We start from the raw sequence: 26,343 nt of genomic DNA, 5'->3' as shown, positions 1-26,343 counted from the left end.
AAACGTTTGATTTAAATGTCAAGTGCATATATGGACATTCTACACAAGTCTTTAAAAAATTGGTCAATCGAATAACACAACTCTATTCCAAACTTACTTATATTTACAAAATAACCAATTTACTGAGAAGAATCGGGGTTTCGTGGTTTTATATTAGAGTTCAATTGTCTCCTGCCTTCCGATTTGGATTCTAATTTAAAAAAGGTTCGTTACGTCAGATTTTAGGGTTCAGTAACCACCAATGAGATTATGTTACAAATATGTACATAAACTTACTAATAACCAAACAAAATATATAGGGCACAGCGCACCGATAACTGATGATAACTAAATAGAAGTACCTGACATTAATTCTAATAATACAACAGAAGTTAAGGATACAAAAGGGACATTCAAATTTATATTTTGAAAATAAACAGACAATGCAATGGTCAAAAAAGGACAAAAGTCAAACAGACAAACAATAGTACACAAAGCACAAAATCACAACATAGAAACTTAAAGACCGAGCAACACGAACACCTACAAAAACTGGGGGTGATTGCAGGTGCTACGGTAGGGTAAACAGATTTAGCTCTACATGTGGTACCCGTTGTGTTGCTCAAATTAGTACAGGCTCGGATCATAAAGAAGCAATAACCAAATTTGTGTAGCGAAAAAAATATCTGATCAGTTTTAGAAATACACAGCTACCTTTGCATAGGTACTATTTCTGAACTAAAAATATGTAGTACTGGAAATTTACTTTAAAATTTAATTTTCAGTACTATTTTGTTACTTTAAAATTATTGTAATATTTAGGTACCTGTATTTTACAGTACTTGATTTGTACTTGATATTTAGGTACTACAAATTTTTGGTTACTACCGTTACATTTTCAGCATTTTAAAAGTATTTCTATTTCAAATCTCTTTACATTATGATTTTCAAACATGAAATATTGTATTATTTCTGTACCAAAATATTTAGTACAAATCAAGTACTGTAAAATACAAGTACCTAAATATTACAATAATTTTAAAGTAAAGAATAGTACTAAATATTAAAAGTAAATTTCCAGTACTACATATTTTTAGTATAGAAATAGTACCTATGCAAAAGTAGCTGTGTAAGAAGATGTGGTGCGAGTGCCGATGAGACAACTCTCCATCCAAGTCACAATTTGTAAAAGTAAACCATTATAGGCCAAAGTACGGTCGTAAACACGGATCCTTGGCTGACACCGAACAGCAAGCTACATTGTATAAAGGGCTCCACAACGTCAAGTGTAGAACCGTTAAAACGGGAAAAACATATCCAACTATCTCCGTCATCACGTGACTTTTACACTTAAGTTGTATATCATTAATGGCCGATTGATTATCAATGAAAGTGAACGGGGTACATAGATAAAACGGTCATAACTTTTTTGTTATAATGTATATTTTCCCTCCCAACCCCGCGTTTTACAGTTAATAATTTTTTACATTTAAATATGTTTTAAGTTTCAGTTCAGAAATATGATTTCGTGCTTCGAAATAAGTTTGAAAATTGAGATGACATAGCCACACAGCCCCCGTTGACATCTTCGTTAAAACTCGATAAAATTGCAATGGGACCTTTTTTGTAAAATCAAATTTCTCAACTAATTTGTTGTTACTTATATCCTCCCAACCCCTAAAAAGATCGACAACATATTTATTTAAATGAAATTGCAAGCCATATCAGTTCAGGTATTAAACTTTTTGCTTCGAAATTTGGTTGAAAAGTTCATATTTTGGCAGTTTTCAGTAATATTTTCAAAATGGCGGCCACTGTTGAGGGTTCACAACGACACAACATGCCGGTATTAATTTAGTTATAAATCAAAAAGTAATAATTCAAAAATTTATCAAAGTGTGTCTTTTTGTACGTAAGAAATTTCTTTTTTTAACATGTTCTTCAATATATTTATTAGAAACAGTCTCTCACACTAAAAATAAAGATTTACATGCACCGACCATGCAGTTTACATGTACATTGTTAGCTTGGGGCGACATGGGAATATATATTTTTGAAGATTTGTATGATAAAAATCAAAAAATTGTTAGATGCATGTCTTTTCAATAATTGTCTTACCTTAATGCAGCATAGAATTAAACATTGTTTCCCTCTGTTAAAGTGGATACATGCTATTTGTTTTGATAAAATTTCGAAGTTACATATAACAAAATGGCGACCAAATAATTTTCAAACGTAGACGATGTTCGACACTTATTGTGCACATGCAAATAATGCAATAAGATTTAACTGTTTGTATTGCAATTAGATATGACACGTTCTTGTAACTCGTATGATAATCAAGGATAAAACTTGATTGTAGAGATATTAATTAAGTCATCAACGTGATAAAAGAAAACAAACATGTCAACGTGGCCTAATCACGATGAAGTTTTGACAATACCTAATATATATATATATTAGTATTATACGATTGTTTATGAAATCATTTTATTATAATATTTTATATTAACAAAAGGAAACCACGGATGGATGGTAAACTAACAAAGATGAAATATCTATATATATATATATATATATATATATATATATATACATATTTTGAAATCATTACACGGGTAACCAGTACATTTTACATAATCCTAATTAAACCAGTCACATACAGAGTTATCGAACCTAATTATGACTGGAATAGTTGCATATGCCAACAGTTTCATCCATATAAAACTCATTAAGCTATTTTGAGGCTAGACTTGACGGCACAACAAGACATCCCTACACAGAACACTTAGCACTTCATACTCTCAATAGTCATGCACCAGTAGTGACCTAGGATTAGTAAACCAACAGTAAGTTGTCGATTTATCTATTTCATGTATGGGTGAATAACTGAATGTCATTCTTTACCACCAATGAACACTTAACATAAAATTGATATATCCTAACATAGTCAGTATGGTTTATATTGTTTTTGGCAAAACCTTGAAATACTAAAATTGAAAGCAAATACAGATGTTATGTTGCATTAATTTTTTAGCTTAATGACACGTTACATCAATAAACTTGTTAATAAATCAGGCTTGAACCATTGACGGATGTACAAAATCGGTTTTCTATATTGGCATTTATATTTAACTTTATAAAACAATGAATAAAAAATTAAATAAATTAAAAATTTGGATTGCCCTCTTCACAAATTTTACTTTCTACTGTTTTTTCCATGTGGAATTTTCTTTTCTTTTCCTGTTTTTCCAAAAGCCATTCGGTGCAAAACAACAAAAAAAAAGCAGAATAATCATCAGTAATTTAAATTAACCATTGTTCTTCTATTATCGATTGTGACACTCATATTGAGTAGATTCGCACAGTGAGAGATGAATGTAGTTTTTATAGTTACATAATATTGAAAGGCATTATCGCATTGTTTTATTATAATTTCCATATTTTTTTCTGGATTAAGGTTTAATGAGGAATTTAAAAAGATCAAAAATGTCTACAAAACCCCCCAAAAAAATTAGCTGTTTATCAAAATATTATAACATATCATACTGGTTTATATGACTTTATATTTTATTAAATCACTCTTTGATCATTGTATGCTGTCCTGTTTATTAAGTGTTAACTTTGTTGAAAACATCAAAAACTCCAGAGATCCTAGATGTAATTCTCCAGAAAAGTTCTGTTGGAACGATCATTCTATTTGTAAGTTTCAACAAGCTATTCGCCTTCCCTCTGTCACATCAAAACTAGATCAGTTTGTACATAATATTTTTTTTTTTAGTTTAGATCAAGATGGCATATATAAAGCGCTGTATATGATTTTCAATCTTGTATACATGTACATGATGCAGCTAATTTTGCACTAAAGGTAAAAGAAAGTTAAAGTTACAGGGAGGAAGAAAAAAGATCAACCTGGGTATTATATATTACTACATGATTTGAAGAAATCACCAGACCACTATAGTAGACTACTTGCCCTTAATCCATTTAATAAAGGACTTAGAGCTAAGTGTCTTCATTTGAGTAAAACATATAATATGACTAGAAAGGACAAACATCGTATTTATTTTAAAGATGTAATGGTTAAATTGAAGAATACCAGCTTCCAATCTAACCCTTAGGCATTTTGGGATATAATAAACATCTTGAAAAGATCTTATCAGGAGAACAAGGGGAGTGGTAAAGATGCAGACTCATGGTTACTTCACTTTAAAGAGCTTACTACTGTAAACAATTAAGCTCAATTTGAACTATAGATACTGGAATGCTTTAAAGCTATGTAAAATTCCAAAATTCCAGAGTATCATTCTAAACTTGATTGTAATATAACTGTCAATGAAATAAGTAAAGCCTGTCAGAAGTGAAATGATAACAAAGCTAGTAGTATGGACAGAATACTTAATGAGATGTTGAAATATGGCTTGGTTATATTGCCTGGACTAGAAAAAATGTTTAATTTAGTCCTAGATTCAGGTACCTATCCAAGAAATTGGTCAACCGGTTTCATTTTTCAAAATTTTATAAGTGGTGATCCCACTTAACCAAATAATTTTAGAGGCATTACCATTAATAGTTGCTTATCTAGCTTTTTTAACTCTATTTGAAATTCCAAATTTGTAAGGTTTTTAAAACTTAATTGTATCATATCAGATGAACAAATTGAATCTAGACAATGTTGCAGAACATCAAATGATATTTTTAAATTAAAGACTAGTCTGGATAAATATTTGAATAAATCAAAAACGATATATGCCTGTTTTATTGACCTATGAAAGGCATTTTGTTTTGTCCTGCACCCTGCATTCTTATTCAAATTAATAAAAGCAGGGATGGTTTGAATTTTCGTTATCCTCACTGAAATCCATGTATAGCAATATAAAGCTTAGAGTTGAATTAAATAATTTCTCACTCTAAGATGGGTTTTTTTTGTGGCATGTTCCAGGGGACAATCTTAGTCCAAGTCTTTTTAATGTACTTATTAATGACATTACTAAGTTATTTGATGCTTCATGTTGTCCTGTATCATTTGGATCACATTAACTAAATAGTTTATTGTATGCAGATGATGTATTAAAATCAGCTATAGGCTGACAAAATTGAATGAAAAAGCTTCATAACTGTTGTGAAAAGAAAACCAGGTTTAATCCACCATTTTCTACATTTGAAAATGCCTGTAACAAGTCAGGAATATGATAGAGCGCGTATTTACAGTTTGATGAAAATTTCCATATAGGCGATTTTTTGCCTGATTAAATCAAATATGTAATAACAAATATACCTTCATGTGCTACTTTTTGAGTAAAATGAGGTCGAAATTTTGTATATTTTCTCAAAATTCGGATTTGTGGCCGTATTTTCCCTTTCGAAAGAAAGTCATAACTTTTTTGTTTAAAAAGATAAACACAAATTGTTTTTTGTTGAATAATTTTCAATTTTCTCTATTTTATAAGTATCCTAAAAAATTATGCATTTTTTATTAAGAAATAACACATATTTATCAAATGGTCATCAATTGAGGAAAAAAACGTCATTTCTTGCTGTAGATTTATCAAAATTAAAAACAAATTACTATTAACAGTCTTAAAAAATTTAGTCCACACAATCTCCCTGCAAAATGAAACAAAATTTCGTTTAAAAAAATAGGGGTCCATGCACTCGTTTTCAAATTAAATCAGTTTGAATGATAAAAATCAGTCGAAAAATGCATCTTTTCCAGATATGTCACAGTTTGACGTCGCGAAAATAACATTTTACGTTAGCAACGTCATTACCTCCCCTGTAACTGTATCGTATGCCATTAAGGCAACCGATGGGTATTCAACACAGGGAGAAAAAACCAGCACCCAGAGACGAACTTCAGATGGCCTGTACAAAAATTGTACTTGTTCAGTGAAAATGGACGTCACACTAAAATGCAAAATATTAATGAATTAAGATATAAATGAATTAAAATTAAAAACAAACACTCACAGAGGCTCCTTAATTGGGACAAGGGTTAAATATGTTTTGTTAGATTAAAACCAACACCCTATACCTTTATACACAAAGGATAAAAGACAATATTAAGAAGTTGGTCAATAAAAAAAAAGATGTGGTATGATTGGCGATGAGACAACTCTTCAAAAAAGACAAAATGACACAGAAATTACAACTATAGGTCATCGTATACATGGCCTTTAACAATGAACAACGCCAATACCGCATTGACAGCTGACAAACCAAAACCGACAACATCGGAATCTAAGTTTCACTGTGCATGTTGTTGTGTGTTTTTATATTCTACATTGGTTTACCAAAAAATACGTTTGCAGCTCAATGTATTTGTTGCACTTAACTGTCTTTAAAATAAAACAAATTTGCAGCTCAATGTCTATGAGCACTTGAATTTAGCTGCTTTGAAAATAAGAAAATTGCAACATATACATTGAGCTGCAAAATTTTCTGATCATCTACATCAAACACACCCTAACATAAAACGGTGCACTCGATTTTCTCTTTTCGATACAATTATTACCCATTTTTTGGATTTTTGTCTTGAGTCACATGATGGAAGGGAATACACGAAAATTAATGAACTAATAGATTGATATGTTCTCCGTCCATGGTAATTTTATGCATTTTCTACATCAAACTTGATATATACCCATGTCGTCGACTTGATATCTAATTGTTCTGCATTACTATGTAATAGATGAATAAGAAACTTATGCAAATGGTGTTTTTAAAATAAAACACTTCGTAATTGAGGAGAAAATTGTCGTTTTATTTGTTTCTATTAACTTTTACATTTTTTGTTACTATAGTAAACTTTACAGTGAGCATTTATCGCCTTCTCTAACAAAGACCTTCGATTCCTTTGTTCTATTTCAACTGGGTTTCCGCCTGGTCTACATTTAAAAATAGGCATTATTTGAAAATGTTGTTTACCACAAGTGTCAAGATGGGCACTGATTGGCTAATTTTTGTATTGTGGGTGTTTTATTTGTTCTTTGTGAACTCGCACTCGTTCAAAGAGGCTTTTCCCGGTCTGTCCAATATAATGTTCGTCACGACCAGGACACGTGACGCAGTAAACAAGATTGGTTGTCTTATAAGTCATATTGGCGTTCACATGAAATGTTTTGCCATCTTTAAATGATTTCATTTTAGGCAGCAACCATTTGATTTTCTGGGGGGGCTATGGGTTTTTTTTCTGGACAAATTTTTTTTTTCGCCTGCGGCGAAAAACAATCTATTTTTTTCGCGACAAGTGGAAAACAATTTTTTTCTTTCAATTTTAGCATTACATATAGTGGCAGCTGAGGGTGAAACAAACAATTTTTTTTTCTCGGATCAAAAACAAATTATTTTTTTCTCCAAAAACTGGAAACAAACTTTTTTTTCTCCAAAAAATGGAAACAAACTTTTTTTTCCAAACAAAACCATAGCCCCCCCCCCCACCCCAGAAAATCAAATGGTTGCTGCCTTACCCGTTTCCAAATATTGACCGCATACACTGCATCTTGAATCACCGCAAGACTTTATGTCAAAGTCAGTAACTTTCGGTTTGAACCGAGCTCTGGTTAAGTGTTTCTTTAAGATTTTAGGTTGTCTTCGGCTGTATATTAAGTTTCCTTTCGGTATCAATGTTTTCATAGTTTCACTTTCATGTAGAAGGTTTGATTTTATTGTATTAACAATGTTTGGTAAATACGGTCATGTGTACAGACAAACGGTATTTTCTTTTAGTTTTCATCCGTGTCTGTACACTCTGTAACTTTTTCAAATCAACATGGATTTTCATCAAACAATGGAGCTATCTTAGTAATATATTGATCTTACTTAATCACAAGTCGTTATGTAATTTGTAGTATTGCTGACAAATTTAAGAATTAAATTGATGTATGTAAAAAAAAAAGCTAGAATTTGTAGTTCAGACAAAATTCAGATAGAACACTTTAGATTATTTCAAAGTAACTTGGATTTTAATTAAATTCTACTGTACCAAGTCAGGAATATGGCCATTGTTATATTATAGTTCATTTCTGTGTGTATTACATTATAACGTTGTGTCGTTTGTTTTCTCTTATTTTGTAGTGTAAATTCACATTGCGATAAGACGTGTCACGGTACTTGTCTATCCCAAATTCATGTATTTGGTTTTGATGTTATATATATATGTTATATTTGTTATTCTCGTGGAATTTTGTCTATGTGTGTTACATTTTAGTGTTATGTCGTTGTTCTCCTCTCATATTTAATGCGTTTCCCTCGGTTTTAGTTTGTTACCCCGATTTTGTTTTTTGTCCATGGATTTATGAGTTTTGAACAGCGGTATACTACTGTTGCCTTTATCTACAGCTATCTTTATTATATATTATTCTTACAAAAAAACCAGGTTATTTGGTAATTTAGTTTATTGCTGTCAAATCTAAATATTTAAATTATTGGTATCTATCTGCATTTTGTCAAAACTGAAAATTATATTACGGTCTTTACCTATTAACTAGGTCATTAAATTTGATAGCAAAACACCAACATACAAAATAACCTTGGTTTTTGTATGAGAAATAAATAATTAAGATAGCTGAAAAGTTTCATGACGATCCAAGCTGATTTGAAAAAAGTTATGAAATCTTAAAAAAAACACCTTTTTTTTGTTAAAACAAAAATTTCATGAACTTTCATAACAACCTTTTAAAAACAGAAATGTGTTCCAAAGTTACAGTAAAAAATTATTTTAATCAAATCTTACAATATTGTTTTGTCAAATTTAATGACATGGCACTTAACATGGTTTGATTACATCAGTACACATGAGTTTTACAGGTAAAAAGAAAGCCCTACTTTTCTTAAACTCGTGTATTACTTATCTAGAGTGAATTAAAAAAGCCTTGTGATTTAGATTTAACAGGATGTTGCAACTTTGAATAAATGTTATTAAGAATTTAAAACTCTCTGGTAGATGTGATCTTTTAAATAAGTTTGCCCCAAGCAGAAGGTTTTGCTTTATAAATCACCACAATTCAGAAAACTATTTTAATAATTTTTTTATGTTTCATCCCTTTTTAATATAAGTAATAAAACATTGAAGGAATTATAAAACTATTTTATATATACTTTTTCCCAAATTATGAGGAAAGATATATTTCTAATATTGTAAGCTTTTTAACCAAGATTAATTACATTCTTTAATTTGACAGAAATACACCAAACTAAATAACAACCTACATGTATGATTCAGTAAGATCAATACATTGCAAAGATAGATGTAGAGTTTGATGAAAATCAAAGTTGATTTGAAAAAGTTATTAAAAAAATTAAAGTGTACTATCTCTATTTTGTGCGAACTGCAAATCCTAGCTTTTTTACCTAGATTAAATTAATTCTAAAATTTGACCACAAGACACAAAACTTCATAATAACCTGGGATTCAGTAAGATCAAAACATCACCAAGGTAGATGTATAGTTTGAAGAAAATCCTAGTTGATTTGAAAAAGTTATTAAAAAAATTAAAGTGTACTATCTCTATTTTGTTCGAACTGTAAATTCTAGCTTTTTTGACCTAGATTAATTTAAACCTTCAATTTGACAGCAATACAACAAAAAATCAAAATGACCTGGGATTCAGTAACCTTAATATATATCTAAGAAAGCTGCATAGTTTGATGAAAATCAATGTTGATTTGAAAGAGTTATTACAAAAATTAAAGTGTACTACCTCTATTTTGTTCGAACTGCAAATTCTAGATTTTTTTGACCTAGATTAATTTAATTCTTAAATTTGACAGCAAAACAACAAAAAACAAAATGACCTGGGATTCAGTAACCTTAAGGAGATATAAACCTGACGAATTTGAATTTTCTGCGCAACTCGAACTGTCGGTAAAGTACGAAACTCATTATTGTACAAATAAACAATAAATATAAAATTTATTCAAAGATTGAATATATTGAAAATTTTGTTTGTAAATGAAAGTTGTTTTAGTGTTGTTTTATGGAAACAATTTTGCGACCGCACGATTACGACATCGTATGATTTCCGGCGCCATTTGTAAACAACAACAGTCATCTGCTGTAACGTAACGTTTGGTAGCTGCAGTTATGACAAGAATACATAAACATGGCTTTAAATCTAAAAGATATCTGAAGGTGTCGGAGAGTCAACATGCCCGATGGACCAAAGCATCGACTTACTGCAATGATCACAACTATTTTTCGAGTAAGTAATCCATTTGATGCCCGAAAAATACACGACAACATCAACCTCAACACAACTACAGTATAATATCAAATTAATAAGTTATATACGTAAAATTATGTTGACCATGAAGATAATCTTTATATAGTTTTACTCCGAGATTGTTCTGACATCCAACGGCTGTTTAGCCAGAAATGATTGGACTGAGGGACCCACGCTGGCACAGCCACAGCCAGCTTGTGCAAGTTGTGGCAAACAGCCGTTGGACGTCAGAGCAATCTTGGACTAATGAGTTTTAACACCAGTAACTGAGTAAGGTTAACATTTGCTTTCAAGAATAAAGGTCCCAGACTAGTCATATTTCAATTCAACTTTCAAAGGTCCATTTGATAAAAATCAAATACTCTTTCATACATGTAATCAGAGACATATAATACAAGAGATTGGCAACTCTAGATCTAGTAGAGTCTATATAACGGCAAATGGAATCACTTGGCTACCGGAAGTGCTTGGGATTATGATGTAACCTGGGATGAAGGAGGATCGAGATGAGAAAATTCCGCCTTTGTTGTTAAGAGAGACGATACGCTTACAGATTTGTTTTCTCGTTTATGTCGATTGTTTTCCCAGCTAAAGCATGTAAGTATATTCAAAAGATACATCTAACTAGTTCTACCAATTTGATTATACTATAATGTGCTGAGATGATGATAATAATCAAATGCAGACCAATTTAAACTCAGTCCATTCAGCTTCCCTTCTTTATGGCTGTAGAACCGATGTGGCCCACCATTTATTTTTCATAAAACTTTAAAATTTACGATTATATATACAATTTTATAGTGTTATTCTACTCCCGAGTGTTATCCCGTTAAAATGATACTATTTTCGTATGTTTTGATCAAATAGTGTTTTCATAAAATACCATCAAAGGTGATCTATTTTTTTGACATTGATACCCACCTGACCCAAATCCAGCTATTCGAGAATTACCGTTTTTTTTTCATAAAACTTAGAAATTATCGAATAAATATGCAATTTAATAAGCCTGTATTAATTCAAAATGTTATCTTGTTAAAATAAGATCAGTAGGGCATATATTTGTATACCATGGACATGTCACACATTCCCAATATATTCCTCTTTTCTTTGATATAAATTTTGCCCATTGTTCTCTGTTCTTTATTTATTTAATCACCCCATCATTCTCCAATCTTGATATCTTAATAAATTGTTTCCTCTTGTCTTTACTTTTCTGATTTCAATTCATTCAGTTATTCCAATACTCTTATTGTATGAATGTAGGACAGTGTCAGAAAGTCGCAGTGCAAAAAGTCTCAATTCATTTTTTCTGATTATTTTCTTTGAACAAAAAACGCTTATTTCTATTCTTGAACTATTGTATATAAACCAACTTTGTATACACAAATTAACAAAAACATATCAAAGATGATCAAATAATTGTTAAAAAAACAAAATGTAAAACTGGTTTGGCACTTAAATGGCTTCATGCTGCAAAGAAATTTTTCTTTTGCAAGATTAAAATTAAATAAATCTTCATTTTTCAAATATAATGACACATTTTTTAAACATTAATATGAGTATATGTATTAAAAAGTAAATATTTAAAGATATTTCTCTTAAATATACAAACAATTGCCAACAGATGACTTTTTGTCCTACCAACTTTGTGACTTTATGTCCTGTGACTTTCTGTCCGTTTACCTTTTGTAAACACCTTCCCATTGACGGATCCAGCCCCCTTTTTTTGAAGATCAATGAATTTGAATGGGGACATGTGGTTGGAACCCCCTCCTTTATCCTGGGTTGGGACCCCCTTTTAAATTGGCTGATCCGCCAATGCTTCCAGACCCTCATTGTAAACCCCTTCCAGGCACTCATGAGATAGAAGCAGAGACTAAGTGAAGTTGATGTCAGCAACTTACATTGTATGTTCACTGTATGACGTTTAACAGTTGACAAACATATCAAATATTTGTACCTAATAGCAAGCTTGAAAGATCTATACATGACAAAATGAAATATAAAATAGATTTAGCATAATAAAAACCTGCAGAATGTTGTATGACATACATGTAGGAAGTAAAATTTAAAATTAACACAAATAGATGTTGTATAATAGGCTCTACAAATTCAAATTTCTTTTCAACTCTAAAAATTTTTTTTTTTAATTTAGAATGCCAAAAGAGGAAAAGATGTAGTAAGTTAACAAAAGGAGTTAAAAAGAAAGGTAATCTTCGACCATGGGCAGCTGTTGGTACCATTATGGAGGAGATATCTGTTGCAGTTTCAATCCACACTGAAGATGAAAAGGATCATCCAACTATGATATATCTCTGGTCGTGTTTGTACGTTCTGAGGAAATTCTATTTCTATCACTAACACTTAGATCACACTTAAGCAGTAAAAGAACAGCCATTTTAGAATGAAAAAATATGTACACTTGAATTTGATTGTCATGCTGATTTTTTTCCTGCACCACTGGAAGGCACAGAGCAACTGATTACACAAGAAATTGAGATATTTGCAGTGAATGAGACACACAATGAATATGAAGAACTTTGCCTTTCTCCCTTTCAGACTTTATGCCATTTATTACAAGTTAGCATCAATGATACATATATCCTTAGCTGTACCGAAATTTGCATATAGTTGAACTGTACCAGATCAGTTGCAGGGAAATTAGCATAAAGCTCTCAGTTATCATTGACAATAACATTATAAGTGAATGTTTGATAATAAAAATATTATTTATACCTGGAATGATTTTTGTTTGCTTATAGCTTGGTTTAATTATTGAAAAAAGGACAGAATCATATGTAGTGATAGTCTAGATATATTGTATACATAAATATATGTTCTGATTCTCAGTCTGACTGGTCCTTTTCATTTCAGAATACTGGGATGTATGTCGGTGGTTTTTTTACAGATGTTATTTGGTTTATCCTAAAGCCACAGCAAATTAATTGGTTTATAGGTTTTGTAGATATGCTTACTGTGGGGAAAAACATAAACAAAAGAAAAAACCAAACAAGAACATAAAATTGTACGGCTTGTGATAATGGTGAAATCTATTATCATGGCTTTATTATATTTGCGTCTTTCCAAAGTAAGAAGCTTGTAATTCATTTGTGGTTTGTTGCTGAATATCATATTTGGATTGTTTTGGTACATAAATCGGTCCGTTAGTTTTCTTGTTTGAATTGTTAAACCTTTTTCATAAATAGACCTTGTATAGTTGACAGTGCAGTATGAATTTTACTCATTTCTAAGAGCCTTATGGTTACCTAAAGTTGTTTTAAATGTCTGTGTCATTTGGTTTCTTGTGATGAGTTAAATATTATATTGCATATACTGTACAGAAAAGAAATGTCATACACTCGCACATCAATATATAAAAAATATGAAATATTTTCCACTGGACGTTAGGCAACCATCAATTAAATCAGCCTGATAAAGAACAAAGGTAGACACATTTTCGTGCAGTTTGTATAAAGTTAAAGAAAAAGGTTTTAACTTTCAAATCAAGTCAAATAGTCTGTTTCAAAACTAAAAGGAGATTTTAACTAGTCCAAAAGTAAAAAAAAAAAAAAAGATAAAGGGAAACATGTACATTTCGAAACATTTAGATATCAATAAAAAAAAATATATGGCATTAAAACTGGTGTATGCTTTGCAGTCAACTTGCCAAGTTAACAGAAGTACATTGTATAACATAGTATTAAAAATGTTTCTTCTTACAATGAAAAGGCAGCAATACCTGCTGCTGTGAGTTCTTATCGTATATTTAGCAGTTCCTTACACTTAAAACATGGTTTAATCTCTGTATATTCGAGGTCAAAAGTAAGACTTATATTGCATTTTTTTCTATTAAATGTAAGTCCTAATTACACAATCCGTGAAAAGGAGAAAACATAAATTTACCGACAATCATAAAAAACGAACTCAATGCAAGCTCATAATGTAAATTTTGAAAAAAAACACTCTTAGAAACCAATTTACCGAGAATCATAAAAAACAACTTAATACAAGCCCAATTAATAATGAACACAAAAAGTAATCAATTTTGAAATGATATATACAAATTATGAATATAAGACAAAGTCGATCATGATTAACGATAAATAAACAAACAATTTCATTTTTTTTCTACACATTAATTAATTTTATATTTTGTAAATAGTATTTTCGGAAAGAGTGTGGACACCTGTGGTGTAACAACTTCTTGTGTACCAGGTGTCAAATAAAACTCTTTTTAACAGGTTGTGATTTACCTGACCATCGAAATAATTCAAGCCTAATATACATGTCACACTGTGAAATTATGTCTCCGAGACAGGTGTATATTTAAAAGAAACCCATTATGAAACTATCAAATAAAATAAACACTGATACAATTTATTAAGTGCTAATTATTTAATATCGTTTTTATTGTTAATTCAATATGAAATTATGTCTCTTTTTCAATAATACACATAATACAAATCAAAATTAAAATGACATTGAAATAAATAATTATGTATGAACTCTAATTATTTAATTAATTATGTTAAATTTAACACTGAAACAGTTAATTTATGCTTAAACATTCACACTTACTTCGAGTACTTTTAATACTTTGATAATGACTCGATTACCCAAAGAGATCTCGCGAGGTTTAAATTTGGCCGTGTGAAATTACGAGATTTCTTCGAGTTGCCAATCTCTTGTATTATATGTCTCTGATGTAATACCTCAATCTTTATTACAATGTAACTGTAAAGGTTGAAGTTAGCACCAGGATGTAAAGGGATCAGGTCTGTTTCGCGCCTAGTCCAAATAATTATGACGTCTGGCAAGGCTGTTTTATTATTTTTCTGGGACGCCTTCTTATGACGGTGTCCCAAAAAATTAAAATAGCCTTGCCAGACGTCATGATTATTTGGACTATTTTGCGCCCAATAAACATGTTTATCGTCATCCCTTATGCCTATATCACCCTGCTCAGTCGCTCCGTAATTCTCGTATCAAGGTTTCATAACAAGACCAGGCATTATCAGTTACGTCACAATGTGAGAGGAGAAGTTATCAGCGATGTCATAATGCGAGAGGAGATGTTTTCAAGCTTGCTTCGTCAAGAGTAAAACTGTCTTAGGAAGAGGGAAAAGACCAGTAATAGAACAATAAAAAGATATTCGAGTTTTATTTTTATAGATATCGTAAAATATCAGCCACTCGAAATAATGTGAAACTTTTTAGCTCGTTCACTGCCCTCACTCGTGAAAAAAGGTTCACATTGTGGTTCTTGGCTGATATTTTACTATATCAACCCAGCGATAATCTATATGTGTCGCACACGTTTGCGACCTACATCCGTTCGCACCTTACACATTTGCACCCAATTTTTATTGAAACTCCAGTTGAATTATTATAGATATTTTTTCATATGTATATTATATTCCCTAATATTTAGTACTGAATAATCCATATTCCCTAATAAAAAATATATATATTTCCAGAATAAAAATAAGGGTCATTTCATATCAAATGTTGTTTATTTTTATCAAATTGATGATTAATTATTAAATGTTATTTATGTACATAGATGATTGCTGTTAATTGGTTTAAGCTTAATTTGGTCTCTTGCTTTTATATAAACACTGCAGATAGGTATGAGAAAAAAATTGCAGGGTGTGAACATGTATACATAGGGTGCAAACAGACATGAAAATCATGTTTTATCTCCTTTTATGTAAATACTGCAGCCAGGTGTGAGTGAAACATTGAAGAATTTAAATGAAGATGAACATGAAAGATCGCAACACAAAAAAAAAAAATACTTCAAAATAACACTTTATTTTGAAGAAATGAAAAAAAAATATATTTATAACAATATACTTTATACCAAAACTCAATTACCAGAACTAATAAAAAGGGTACAAAAGGACTTTGGGTGCGAACATGCAGGGTGCGAAAGTGAATGGGACAAACATGAATGGACGCAAACTTGTTTTTGGGCAAACAGACCTGGATTCGATGTACATGTATATGACACGGAAAAAAATCATAGATTCTGGGTCGGGAAATGAGTATGCAGGACTAATGACTTCCACAAATTTGAACTCCTCCCTAACAGATACCTGTTATTGAAGATCTAGCTAATCCAAGCCCCCTTTCCCTATACATGCTATAAAAAAAATGTTGCTCCGGTACAAATGTTAAAATTTACATAAGAACATTTATTCAAATGCGTGTCTCCAGCAGGGGATATGTTGTACTAGTCCTTATCACATAAGGGAAAAACAATTTCACTTCAAAGGGGGGGGGGGGGCATGTTGTTTTTTTATGCTACCAATCAAATTATTTTATCAAAATTTAATACTTAGACATGTCACATGTAGGTTGTTAGGATAATCTGGATTCAAAATATTTGTATTTGTCATCTGCCTGACCAAAATTCTGTTTAAATCGGTTACTACATTAACATGTATCACACCTAAAAGTTTAGACCATTTGAAAGTGCATCATCCGATTCTATATTAATCCAAAAACAAAAACAAAAATTTCTGATTGTTGAAACTAAGTTACTTCTAATAACAAGGCTTTATATGGGTGGGTCTTTATAATAGGTTTGGCTTTCTTCATGTCCAATGTATATGCATACATAAAAGAAGAAGTTGATTTGTATTCAATGAAATTTTGTAACTTTTTGAACAGTTTATATGTAATGTATATGTATACTCTCCTTTTGGGGGTTCGACAACGAAACGAAGCTTATATTTGTAAAAATATCATGTAACCAGACTTAAAATAAACTTTCTATTTATTCTATGTTTATTGCCACAGTGCACATGGAAAACCTGACGAAAAACAAATTGAAAGAGGGAGGACATTTGTTTTGATATACTTACAGAATAGCCATTCAAATATATACATGTATAAAACATTACATTTTTTTTTTTGAAATCTCATATGACTATAATTCAAGATAACAGTTGCATGTAAAATGTTGACATGCCCCAAGATTTAACCTTCTACAGTTTAGTCTATTATGATAACTCCTGAACTTATATGGCTCTCTCCGTCATTGTATCTTTTATTATTCATTTATGTTTACGATTAATGACACCAGTAATGATGTGACTGTGATGGTTGATAAATACACAATTATTCCAAAAATGACAGCAATGCATCCTAGTTGAGTATCATCACTCAGAGTATATAAACATTATATATATATGAATGAATATAAAATGTATACATGTACATTGTACCTGCATTCATTATTTTTTTTATAATTGTAGTTCCAAACATCTCAAATGCAACAAGGGAGGAAGAGGTATCTTATGAAAGAAATCAGACTAGGTCATCTGAAGACTGGATAGAAGGGAGAAGAATTGTTGAGCTAGATGTCCTTGCCACTGGTCTAAGAGCATGTCTTAAATATGGTTTCCCCCTACAGCTTCGAAATACTATTCACATACAGACATATGGTCTTGGAGGTCTTCTGAAAGTAAGTCATTCGAATTTCAACAAAAAATCTAAAATGTCTCAACACTTTGAATCAATTAAGCTTTTCTTTCTATCCATCACAAATAATTTCCATCTATGATTCAAGAACAGCCCTGAATTTTAATCATCATCATCATTGGAATATATGTGTTCTAACAAGAACCAAATCTTTAGGTCAAAGTTCAGTATTCAGAAAATCAAACCAGAGAAAGCCTATTTCAAAAGCTAAGAGTCAATAGACAATACTTAATTTCAATATGTAATTAATGAGCGCTAACTAACTGGTTGTGTTCAATGCATTGAAGACCTCAGCAACACTCACCTAAACAATTTGCTAGAACTATATTTATATTGGAGAGCATTAAATATACCAAATACATGTTCATGTACTACTAAAAACATGGGGCTCTGTAATCTTGAATGGTATAATGTAAATTAATTTCCAATGTGAAATGGAAAAAGACAATTTTATATGCATGTTCATACCATACCTAATGAAGCATTACAATAGAAAAAAAGAAGGATTTTAATATGACATGCTTCAACTGTTTTGATTACAAACCGATGATGTAACTATATGTAACGGTATAAAATGACTTACTCCCCCATTTTTTCTATCTCTGCCTTTTTGTCATAAAAAAGTATTATTGAAAAGATGGGGAGAGAGTAATGACATCTAATTTTGATGAGATTTTTGTCATACAAATACTGACATTTGACTGCCTCTTTATAAAATCAACCATTTTTTTTCAGGTACAGTGTTTTAATACCAGTTGTATGCATGTAGACAGTGTTCCTACTGGAAAGCGTCATGCCAGAGTATGGGATGTCAACAGTAAACTTGCAACAGGTAAATGGACATGTATGCACATTATTATCTAGTCCTGTAAATATAGTCAATCAGCATCCAGGCAAAATTTTTGTCACTATCACCTACATTTTCAGGGTTCACTTAGATGGTTGAAGTTTATGTCATACTTAACTATATCTAAGCCATTATATTTATTAGGTCATATAAACTTACTAGCATTTTCAAGGATACAGTTTTTGCAAGATTTTTATAAAACTTATACTATAGAGCTAGTTTTAAAATAGTGGATGATTGACTTTTTGTCAAAGAGTTATAAAATGGTGGGACATCAACTGTTTTTTTAAAGATTTATGCCCCTTGGAAATATAAAAAAATCATCAGCATTGCGAGATAAAACAAGTCTGCAAATATTCATCAAAATTGTACTGCATCATGATCTAGATCATTCTATCTTTGATTATTTTTATTACAGCCCTTGTTCACTCTGGACTTGGAGAAAGACAAGCTTATAGTTTCCTATCAGAGCTAAATATTCCAGCATTTAGTTATAAACTGGTTAGTGCAAGACTAAGAGAAGTAGGGAATATTGTTGAAGGGGTAGCAAAGGAATCAACAAATGAAGCACCGGAGAAAGAATTGGCAGCTGTAGAACAGTATGTACCTAAAAGTAATAAAAATTAAAACATTAAACTAAACTCAAATTCATCAATGGGATACTTTTAATTTAAATTATAATGATGAAAAAGAAGATGTGGTGTGATTGCAAATGAGACAACTCTCCACAAGAGACCAAACTGACACAGAAATTATCAAATATAGGTCAATGTACAGCCTTCGACAATGAGCAAAGCCCATATACCGCATAGTCAGCTATAAAAGGCCCCGAAATGACAATGTAAAACAATTCAAACGAGAAAACTAACAGCCTTATTTTAAATTAAAAAATATCAACGAAAAACAAATATGTAACACATAAACAAACCACAACCACTGAATTACAGGCTCCTGACAGGCACATACATACATAATGTAGCGGGATCCCAATCCTCCCCCTAACCTTGTGCAGTGGTATAACAGTACAATATAATGAGCATTGATTTATTTCAATTTTCCATGCACTGTAAAAAAAATTGAAACACATTGTTGTCATTTCAGTAACTGAGACCTTCAGTTTTCTTTATAAGAATTTGGAATGTTATTTATAGTTATTTAAATTTCTAACATATGACTAAATAAATTATAATTTGATCCAATAATACTTATGGTTAATATGGGTTGGGACACAATGACAAACATTATATTTCTGACTACAATTGTTGATTTCATTTGATTTATACAATCTTTGACATCTCCAGTTACATTTTATATTATGTTTAGCTTATTTACTAGTACTTTTATAAATTACAGAAAGAAGGGTAAACTTGTGGTTTGTAGATGCAGGATGGCAGAAAAGAGGAAGTGGTAGAGCATATGACAGCAAATCAGGTATAACTAGACACCATCAGTTATAAGAACGAAAATAGACATTGACATAACATCATATTACAAATAAAACAAAGAAACAAGAAAAACATGATGGTCTTTAGAGTATTTTCACCATTTCATGTCAAATATTTATATCTTTCAAGTCAGGTTGAGTCTATTGACTGTTATGAGGTCAAATATCAAGTAAACAAACATTAACTACATGTACAAACATGCCATTTGGAAATGATGAACAGTTGTCTTATTGCCGATCATACCTCATCTCCTTATTTTTGTCAAGCCTTCTGTCACATGTCTATTGTCCTTGACCTAATTTTCATGGTTCAGTGTCCACTTGAGAAAAAAAGTTAAGGTGAACATGTCCAACTGTCAGGTGCCATCTGACCTTGACTTAAGTATATAAAGATTATTTATAAGATTACAAATATTTATCAAAAATCTTATGTATTGATTATGTAGCAAACAAAATATCTTAAATATCTTATAAAAACAGATTACATAAGATATCTTGAAGTTAGAATAAATAGTAAAACGGCTTGCCATAATAAATACATATCATAAACAGTTTGATTTTGAGAACTTATTTTTAATTTCTAGGTCATTGTTCCATAGAAATCACTTAAAGAAGATTCTTGGAAACAGTATTTACTCTCTCAAGAAAAATCATCCTGTTTTAACTGTTAAAATCATAAAATATTTACAAAGTTTTTTTAACTATATAATAGCCCATGGTGAAAGTAATCCAGTACAAATAGCAAAAGATCTCAATGCACTTTCGAAACATCTTTTTGGCGATCACCAATGCTGACCTAGTCGATGGTGTAAATTTCTAAGTAATCTGAAGACTGTTTTAAAATCATTTTCTCAAGGAAAACCACTGTCAGGTTTAAGTCTACAAAAGTCTCTGGAAAATGTTTTTGAAGGATATGTTAAGAACAGCATTAATAGTCAACTGTTGGTAGTACTCAAGCTAATGAGAGTTTCAACAGAATGTTTTCTGCTAAAGCACCAAAGCATGTACATTAATGTTCTTCTGGAACTTTGAATTACAGAATTGCAGCAAGTGTTGCCCAGAAGAACACAGGTCACAGATACCTAGTTAATGTAAGTTTTACTACTGTTGATTTATTAATTTGTGGGATACTAATTTTCGTGGGTTTTGAGGGTACATGTGAACCACAAATCTAAATGTTCAACGAATAACATATTCTTAATAGGCTATGTATACAGAGATTGGAAAAACCATGAAATCAAATATCCACGAATTTGCAAGTTTTCAGAAAACCACAAAAATTGATATCCAAAAAAATAAATGAATCCACAGTATATTTATTAGAGCCCCTACTTGAAAAGAGGGCAGTATATAGTGTTTGTTGTGTCCTTTTGTCTACCCATTTGTCTGTAGACATAGTAGATTTACATATTTTCCCTCCTTTTTGATAACACCAACTTTTTAAGAGTTACGGGACTTTGACTGTGACTCATCGAATTCAAATAAACATCCAAGATATATATCTTTGTATGTAGAAGCATAAATTGTAAAGATTAGAATTATACTGAAAACTTCAAATAATGTTGACATAACACCTCTGTCTTGTTTTTGTAGGTCAGCATTCAAAAGGATGTCTGCTCTTGTAGTGTAGATCTGTTTACTAAGCACATATTATTTTGTTTTTTGTAAGAAAAAAAAGTAAATATAAATATGAAGTCTTATTTGTTATTTTTTATTTTTCAGGTTAATAAGAAGTTGGGGCTTTCACCAGGTTACCATACTCAGCGACTTGCCAGATTAAGAGATTATCAGCGATCAAAGCAGAGGGCATTGGCAACTACAAGAGCATTTAAAAGAAACGACTGGAAAAGAAAGCTAAGATGTAATTAATGTATATTTTATTTCAAAATATAACCCTATTAGTTAGCTTGGTATAACCCAAGAAAAATAGCAATGTTCAATGAAAAACCATATTTTTCATTGTGGAATAACCTTAGAAAACCACATCTATTGAATAACCTTATTTTTCAAAGGGGAATTACCCTAGAAAAGTACAACTTTTAGCAAATAACCTCCAAAAGTTTCTTGTAACTCATAGATTAATACTGAAACCGCATAATTATATATTTGCTGTTTCAATTAAATCAGTAAAAAGCTTTTATTAAAATTAGATTTGATATTTTTATAACTTTAATGGTAGTTTTCAAGACAAATAATATTGAAATTTTAAAGCATAAAGACCCAAATGGTAAAAAAAAAAGATTGGTTAACTATTTTCTTGATAATTGAAATAAATCTTATTTTATTTAGGCACCAAAAGCTTGCATCTGCAGAAGTCAGAGAAGGTGTTTCCTATCAAACAGGATGTTCTCTTGATGCAGCAATATCGGATGATATTCAGTCTATTCCTGCACCAGTTAACACTCCAGAATATCTTCTTTTGGAACCAAAGACCTTGAATGACAGTTGCATGACACATTTTGATGTTGAAACAACAGGACTTGGTATAGATTACGTATTATGACAAAAGGCTTTAAATATTTAAGAATTGAATACCTCTTTTTCTAGATTTACTGGGGTGTAAAAGTATTGACTGAAGTACTTTTTGGAGAAGCACAGATTTGCTTCATTCTAAAAATGTGTGCACGGTAAACGCTTTTACAACCCTATAAAATTACTTAAAAAAGCATTCATTAATAATAACATACTATTTTGTAAGGATCATAAAAAGAAGATTTCTTTCCAGTTTTTTCTTTTATTCACCTGTGCACTTTATTGTGAAAGCCAGTGTCATCAGAAAGTTAAATGTCATTTTGAAATAAAGGTTACTTTTAGAATGATGCGAGATTATTGTTAACCAATCAAAATAATGTGTTATAATGATACATAGATGTAATGTTATTATATAGATATAAGTAGATGTGGTATGAATGCCAATGAGACAACTCTCCATCCAAGTCTTCAACATTGAGCATGGACTCATACTGGACAGCAAGCTATAAAGGACCCAAAAATGACTAACTAGTGTACAACCAATGTCATATATATTTGAGATCTACAAAAACATTGTTTTTTTTGTTTTTTTGCATCAGCTAATTTAAAGTAGAATTATTAGAATCACCCCTTGGATGTAACTTTATAAATATGTTTTAATCAGTTCTAGGTAGAAACTTATTAGGTTACTACTAGATTAAAACTGTCAAGATAAATTCAACAGTAGAACTGTCAAATCTGTTCAAGACTATTATTGTTCTATATAACTTTAAAAGAAGCTGTTCTCTGATCGATATTCAACAGTTGTTGAAGATATGAATGACATGTAGCTGTATGGCATAGTTTAGATTTAAAAAAGTTAAATAGCAAAACAAGTCACAGTTTTGAATATTTGTTAATTCTGTTATTTAGCCATGTAAATAATAAATCTTTACCCGAACAAATGGTAACTTTTATAAAGCAGAATATGAAATAGGATATGTTTTCCTCTGAAAGGAATCTAAAAAGTCCGGGGTGTTGTTTGCCTTGTACAAGTAAAATAAAATATTTGAAAGAATAGTGACAATTTAGTGTTGGTATTTCCAACAGTAATGAACGCTATGACGGTATAGAATAATAAAACATGTGGTGCTTGATCATATCACAGTTACATCACTTAAATATCACAATGTCCTGATGATGGAGCTGTTGATTTAAATTTAATTTTTCGATTAGACGATTGTTCAAATATTCCGCTGTTATCGTTTGTGATAAATCTAAATAAGCGCTTTGGACCCATGAAATTATTTATGTGGTGTTATCAATTTTTTCAACAATGAGTCGGTAACTCTTCTGGTTATCTATCAGTGCCGAGGGTTTCATTAGTTCAGTAAGCAGTACTTTGGTTATGACATAATTTTTAATATTCTTTTCCAAAAATTGTTAAATTTTTAATCATTAAGAAACTGAGATTTTAGCTCCCTCATGCAAAGTTGGCTTTTTATTTAGGTATTTTTTTTTATCATAAAGCTCTGTGCATGTTTCTATACTTTGAGTGTAACCGATTAAGTTAAATCCATACTGAAATTAATAAAACTTAAAATATTACAATGACAGAGATCAAAGTCCGCTTTTTATTGTTGTATTATAACTACATTGTATAGACAAACCTGGATAATTTTCATTTCAGAAGAATCTAATCCACATAACACTAGAGCTTACGGATTTCCTGGTAAAGTTTACAATGGCCTATTTCTACGGAAGATGGTTGCCAGGAGTGACATTGAGTGTACAAACCAATGCATTAGACAAATCGGCTGTTGTGCTGTGACAAAAAAATGCTCTTTGATGCGCAAATCTGACAATAATGAAGAAACGACCCATTCGTTTCATGAAGATGACGACTGTTCATCATTTCATTTTTTTTTACATGGATATGAATATTTACCGATTCATGTCTGTGCTTGTTGGTTTATGTTACTTGGTTATATATACCTTTGGTTAATTTAAGGCTGATATGTTTCTTATCATGATAGTCTATATTATGCATCCTGTTTTATACATTTCAGTTTAATTTGTTTGTTTGCGATAAATCATAGGGATAAGAGTTTATCCTGTAAAACAATTGTGCTTATATTTCTAGTGCTACATATGGAACAAGTAAAGTTGAGTACAGTCGAGTAAAAGTGCTCAATAGAGAATAAACACAATTAAAAACAAACAAACAGTTTTGGCATTCTTTTTTATAATATGTTTCTTACGGACAAGTCTGTGTTGTGAAGCAGGTAAAAAATGTGAAATTTCAAAGTTTAGTTATGATCAATACGTACCATTTAATATATATGATTTGATATGCATATTTATAATTATATATTATTTGTTTGCAATAATGCGAAAATACCTTTCATTTTTCTTTTTAGGTTTATCTTGTTAGGGGGATATCGGTGAGTCCTGTATGTTATATCGGTGAGACCTACATGCTCGCTTTGAAATTCATTTATACTGAATTATTTTAAGATGGCTTATAGTTGTTTGATGTGTTTGAGCTTTTGATTTTGCCAATTTGTAAATGCCTTCCGTTTTGAATTTATTTTTGGAGTTCGGGATTTTTTGTTATTTTACATATATCAGTCTTTCTCTAGTTTTGTCTACAGGTTTCTACTTACAACAACATATTGTAGTTCTTCCGTATATAACAACATGTGTGACTTTGTTATGTCCTCCAAGGTCAACTGCCCACCAGCTTAAATCGCCTGTTAATGATGCGTTAGAATGTGTACCTTCGTACATAGGTTGTGTTGAGTATTCTATATAGTTTCTATCGACAGCACGAACAGATGACCATGGATTTAGAGTTGTTGATTGCTTAGTTGGTTTTTCCAAATACGATGTTATTTGCTAAAACATATGAAGCATTAACAGATTAGATAGTACATGTTGGAAATATTTCACATGTTCTTGTTAATTTTCAAAAGTTTTCAAATGAATGATTTAATTAAAGACCTGTCCGGGAAAGCATGACCTTTAGCAAGGCATTAATGTAAGACGCCACAGTAAGCATAACCAATATCTGGCAAAAGTCATAAAGCAAGGGAAGCGAACATCCTTAAGTTGAAATTAAATGACAGTCATTTCATTGAAAACGATTCCTTATCCTGACTTGTGCTGAAAAACTCGACACGCCTTTAATAAAAAATAAGACCATGCCGGAAGTTTGGTAGTGCAAAAACAGATTTTTTTATTGGAGCAAAAGGGCAAATATGCTCTCCTACATAATTTCCTATTTTGTCCCCTCATCATTCAAAAGAAACATTTAACGTGTTCTAACTTGATCCAAAATTATAATTTGAAAAACACGCGTCTTAGTTCATTAGAATGTTACAAAATAGCAGTTTAATAATGTGTTACAAAACGTAAAAAATAAAAAATAACAAAAAAGACTTTTAATTTAAATAATCTTGTCACAAAATTCACAATCGCGATGAAACGTCTAGCTACTACTTAATTTACTGCCGTGAATAAGGCTGATAATTGACTGGTAGATGGAAAATGATTTAAAAATTTAAGAGCCTTCAAGATCAAATTGCCAGTTATGACCAAACTTCGTTTACAAGTGCTAGATATAAATAAGATTTTATATTAATTATTTACTTATTTTGTTAAAATACGCAATATATTTCTTTAGATCAAAAAATTTGAAACTAGAGATAGAAATACATGTTGTCTGGTGAGCATATTTATTATTTAAAAAAACAAGATTTGGAATGTATACTTATCATTTTGTTGACCTTTTCATCCCGTTTTACATTTTAAAAAGGGTTAACACATGCTTTTTACGCACTAGTTCAACAATTATGAATATTTAAACAATCTTAAATCGAAATTAATAAAGTCTGTTATATAAGACATGT

General features: G+C 30.9%; 2 protein-coding genes and 1 long non-coding RNA gene across 3 annotated transcripts; all 3 read left to right on the top strand.

Annotated features, from left to right (window-relative positions):
- The first annotated feature begins 9,964 nt into the window (after window positions 1–9,964).
- Window positions 9,965–18,439, top strand: LOC143084242 (uncharacterized). The gene is made up of 3 exons (XM_076260650.1): window positions 9,965–10,181; window positions 17,465–17,662; window positions 18,426–18,439. Exons 1-3 carry the CDS (start codon window positions 10,064–10,066, stop codon window positions 18,437–18,439), a joined length of 330 nt encoding a protein of 109 aa, XP_076116765.1. The 5' UTR covers window positions 9,965–10,063.
- Window positions 10,738–12,944, top strand: LOC143081871 (uncharacterized). The gene is made up of 2 exons (XR_012980127.1): window positions 10,738–10,799; window positions 12,358–12,944. It is a non-coding gene; the product is annotated as an uncharacterized LOC143081871 (long non-coding RNA).
- Window positions 18,431–20,206, top strand: LOC143081870 (uncharacterized). The gene is made up of 3 exons (XM_076257538.1): window positions 18,431–18,522; window positions 18,956–19,136; window positions 19,891–20,206. The coding sequence occupies exons 1-3, from the start codon at window positions 18,450–18,452 to the stop codon at window positions 19,946–19,948; spliced, it is 312 nt and encodes a 103-aa protein (XP_076113653.1). The 5' UTR covers window positions 18,431–18,449; the 3' UTR covers window positions 19,949–20,206.
- Window positions 20,207–26,343: the final 6,137 nt, after the last annotated feature.

This window comes from Mytilus galloprovincialis, chromosome 7, assembly GCF_965363235.1.
Source record: "Mytilus galloprovincialis chromosome 7, xbMytGall1.hap1.1, whole genome shotgun sequence".
In the NCBI taxonomy this organism is placed as follows: Eukaryota; Metazoa; Mollusca; class Bivalvia; order Mytilida; family Mytilidae; genus Mytilus; species Mytilus galloprovincialis.
This window is presented reverse-complemented; position numbering and strand designations above follow the sequence as displayed.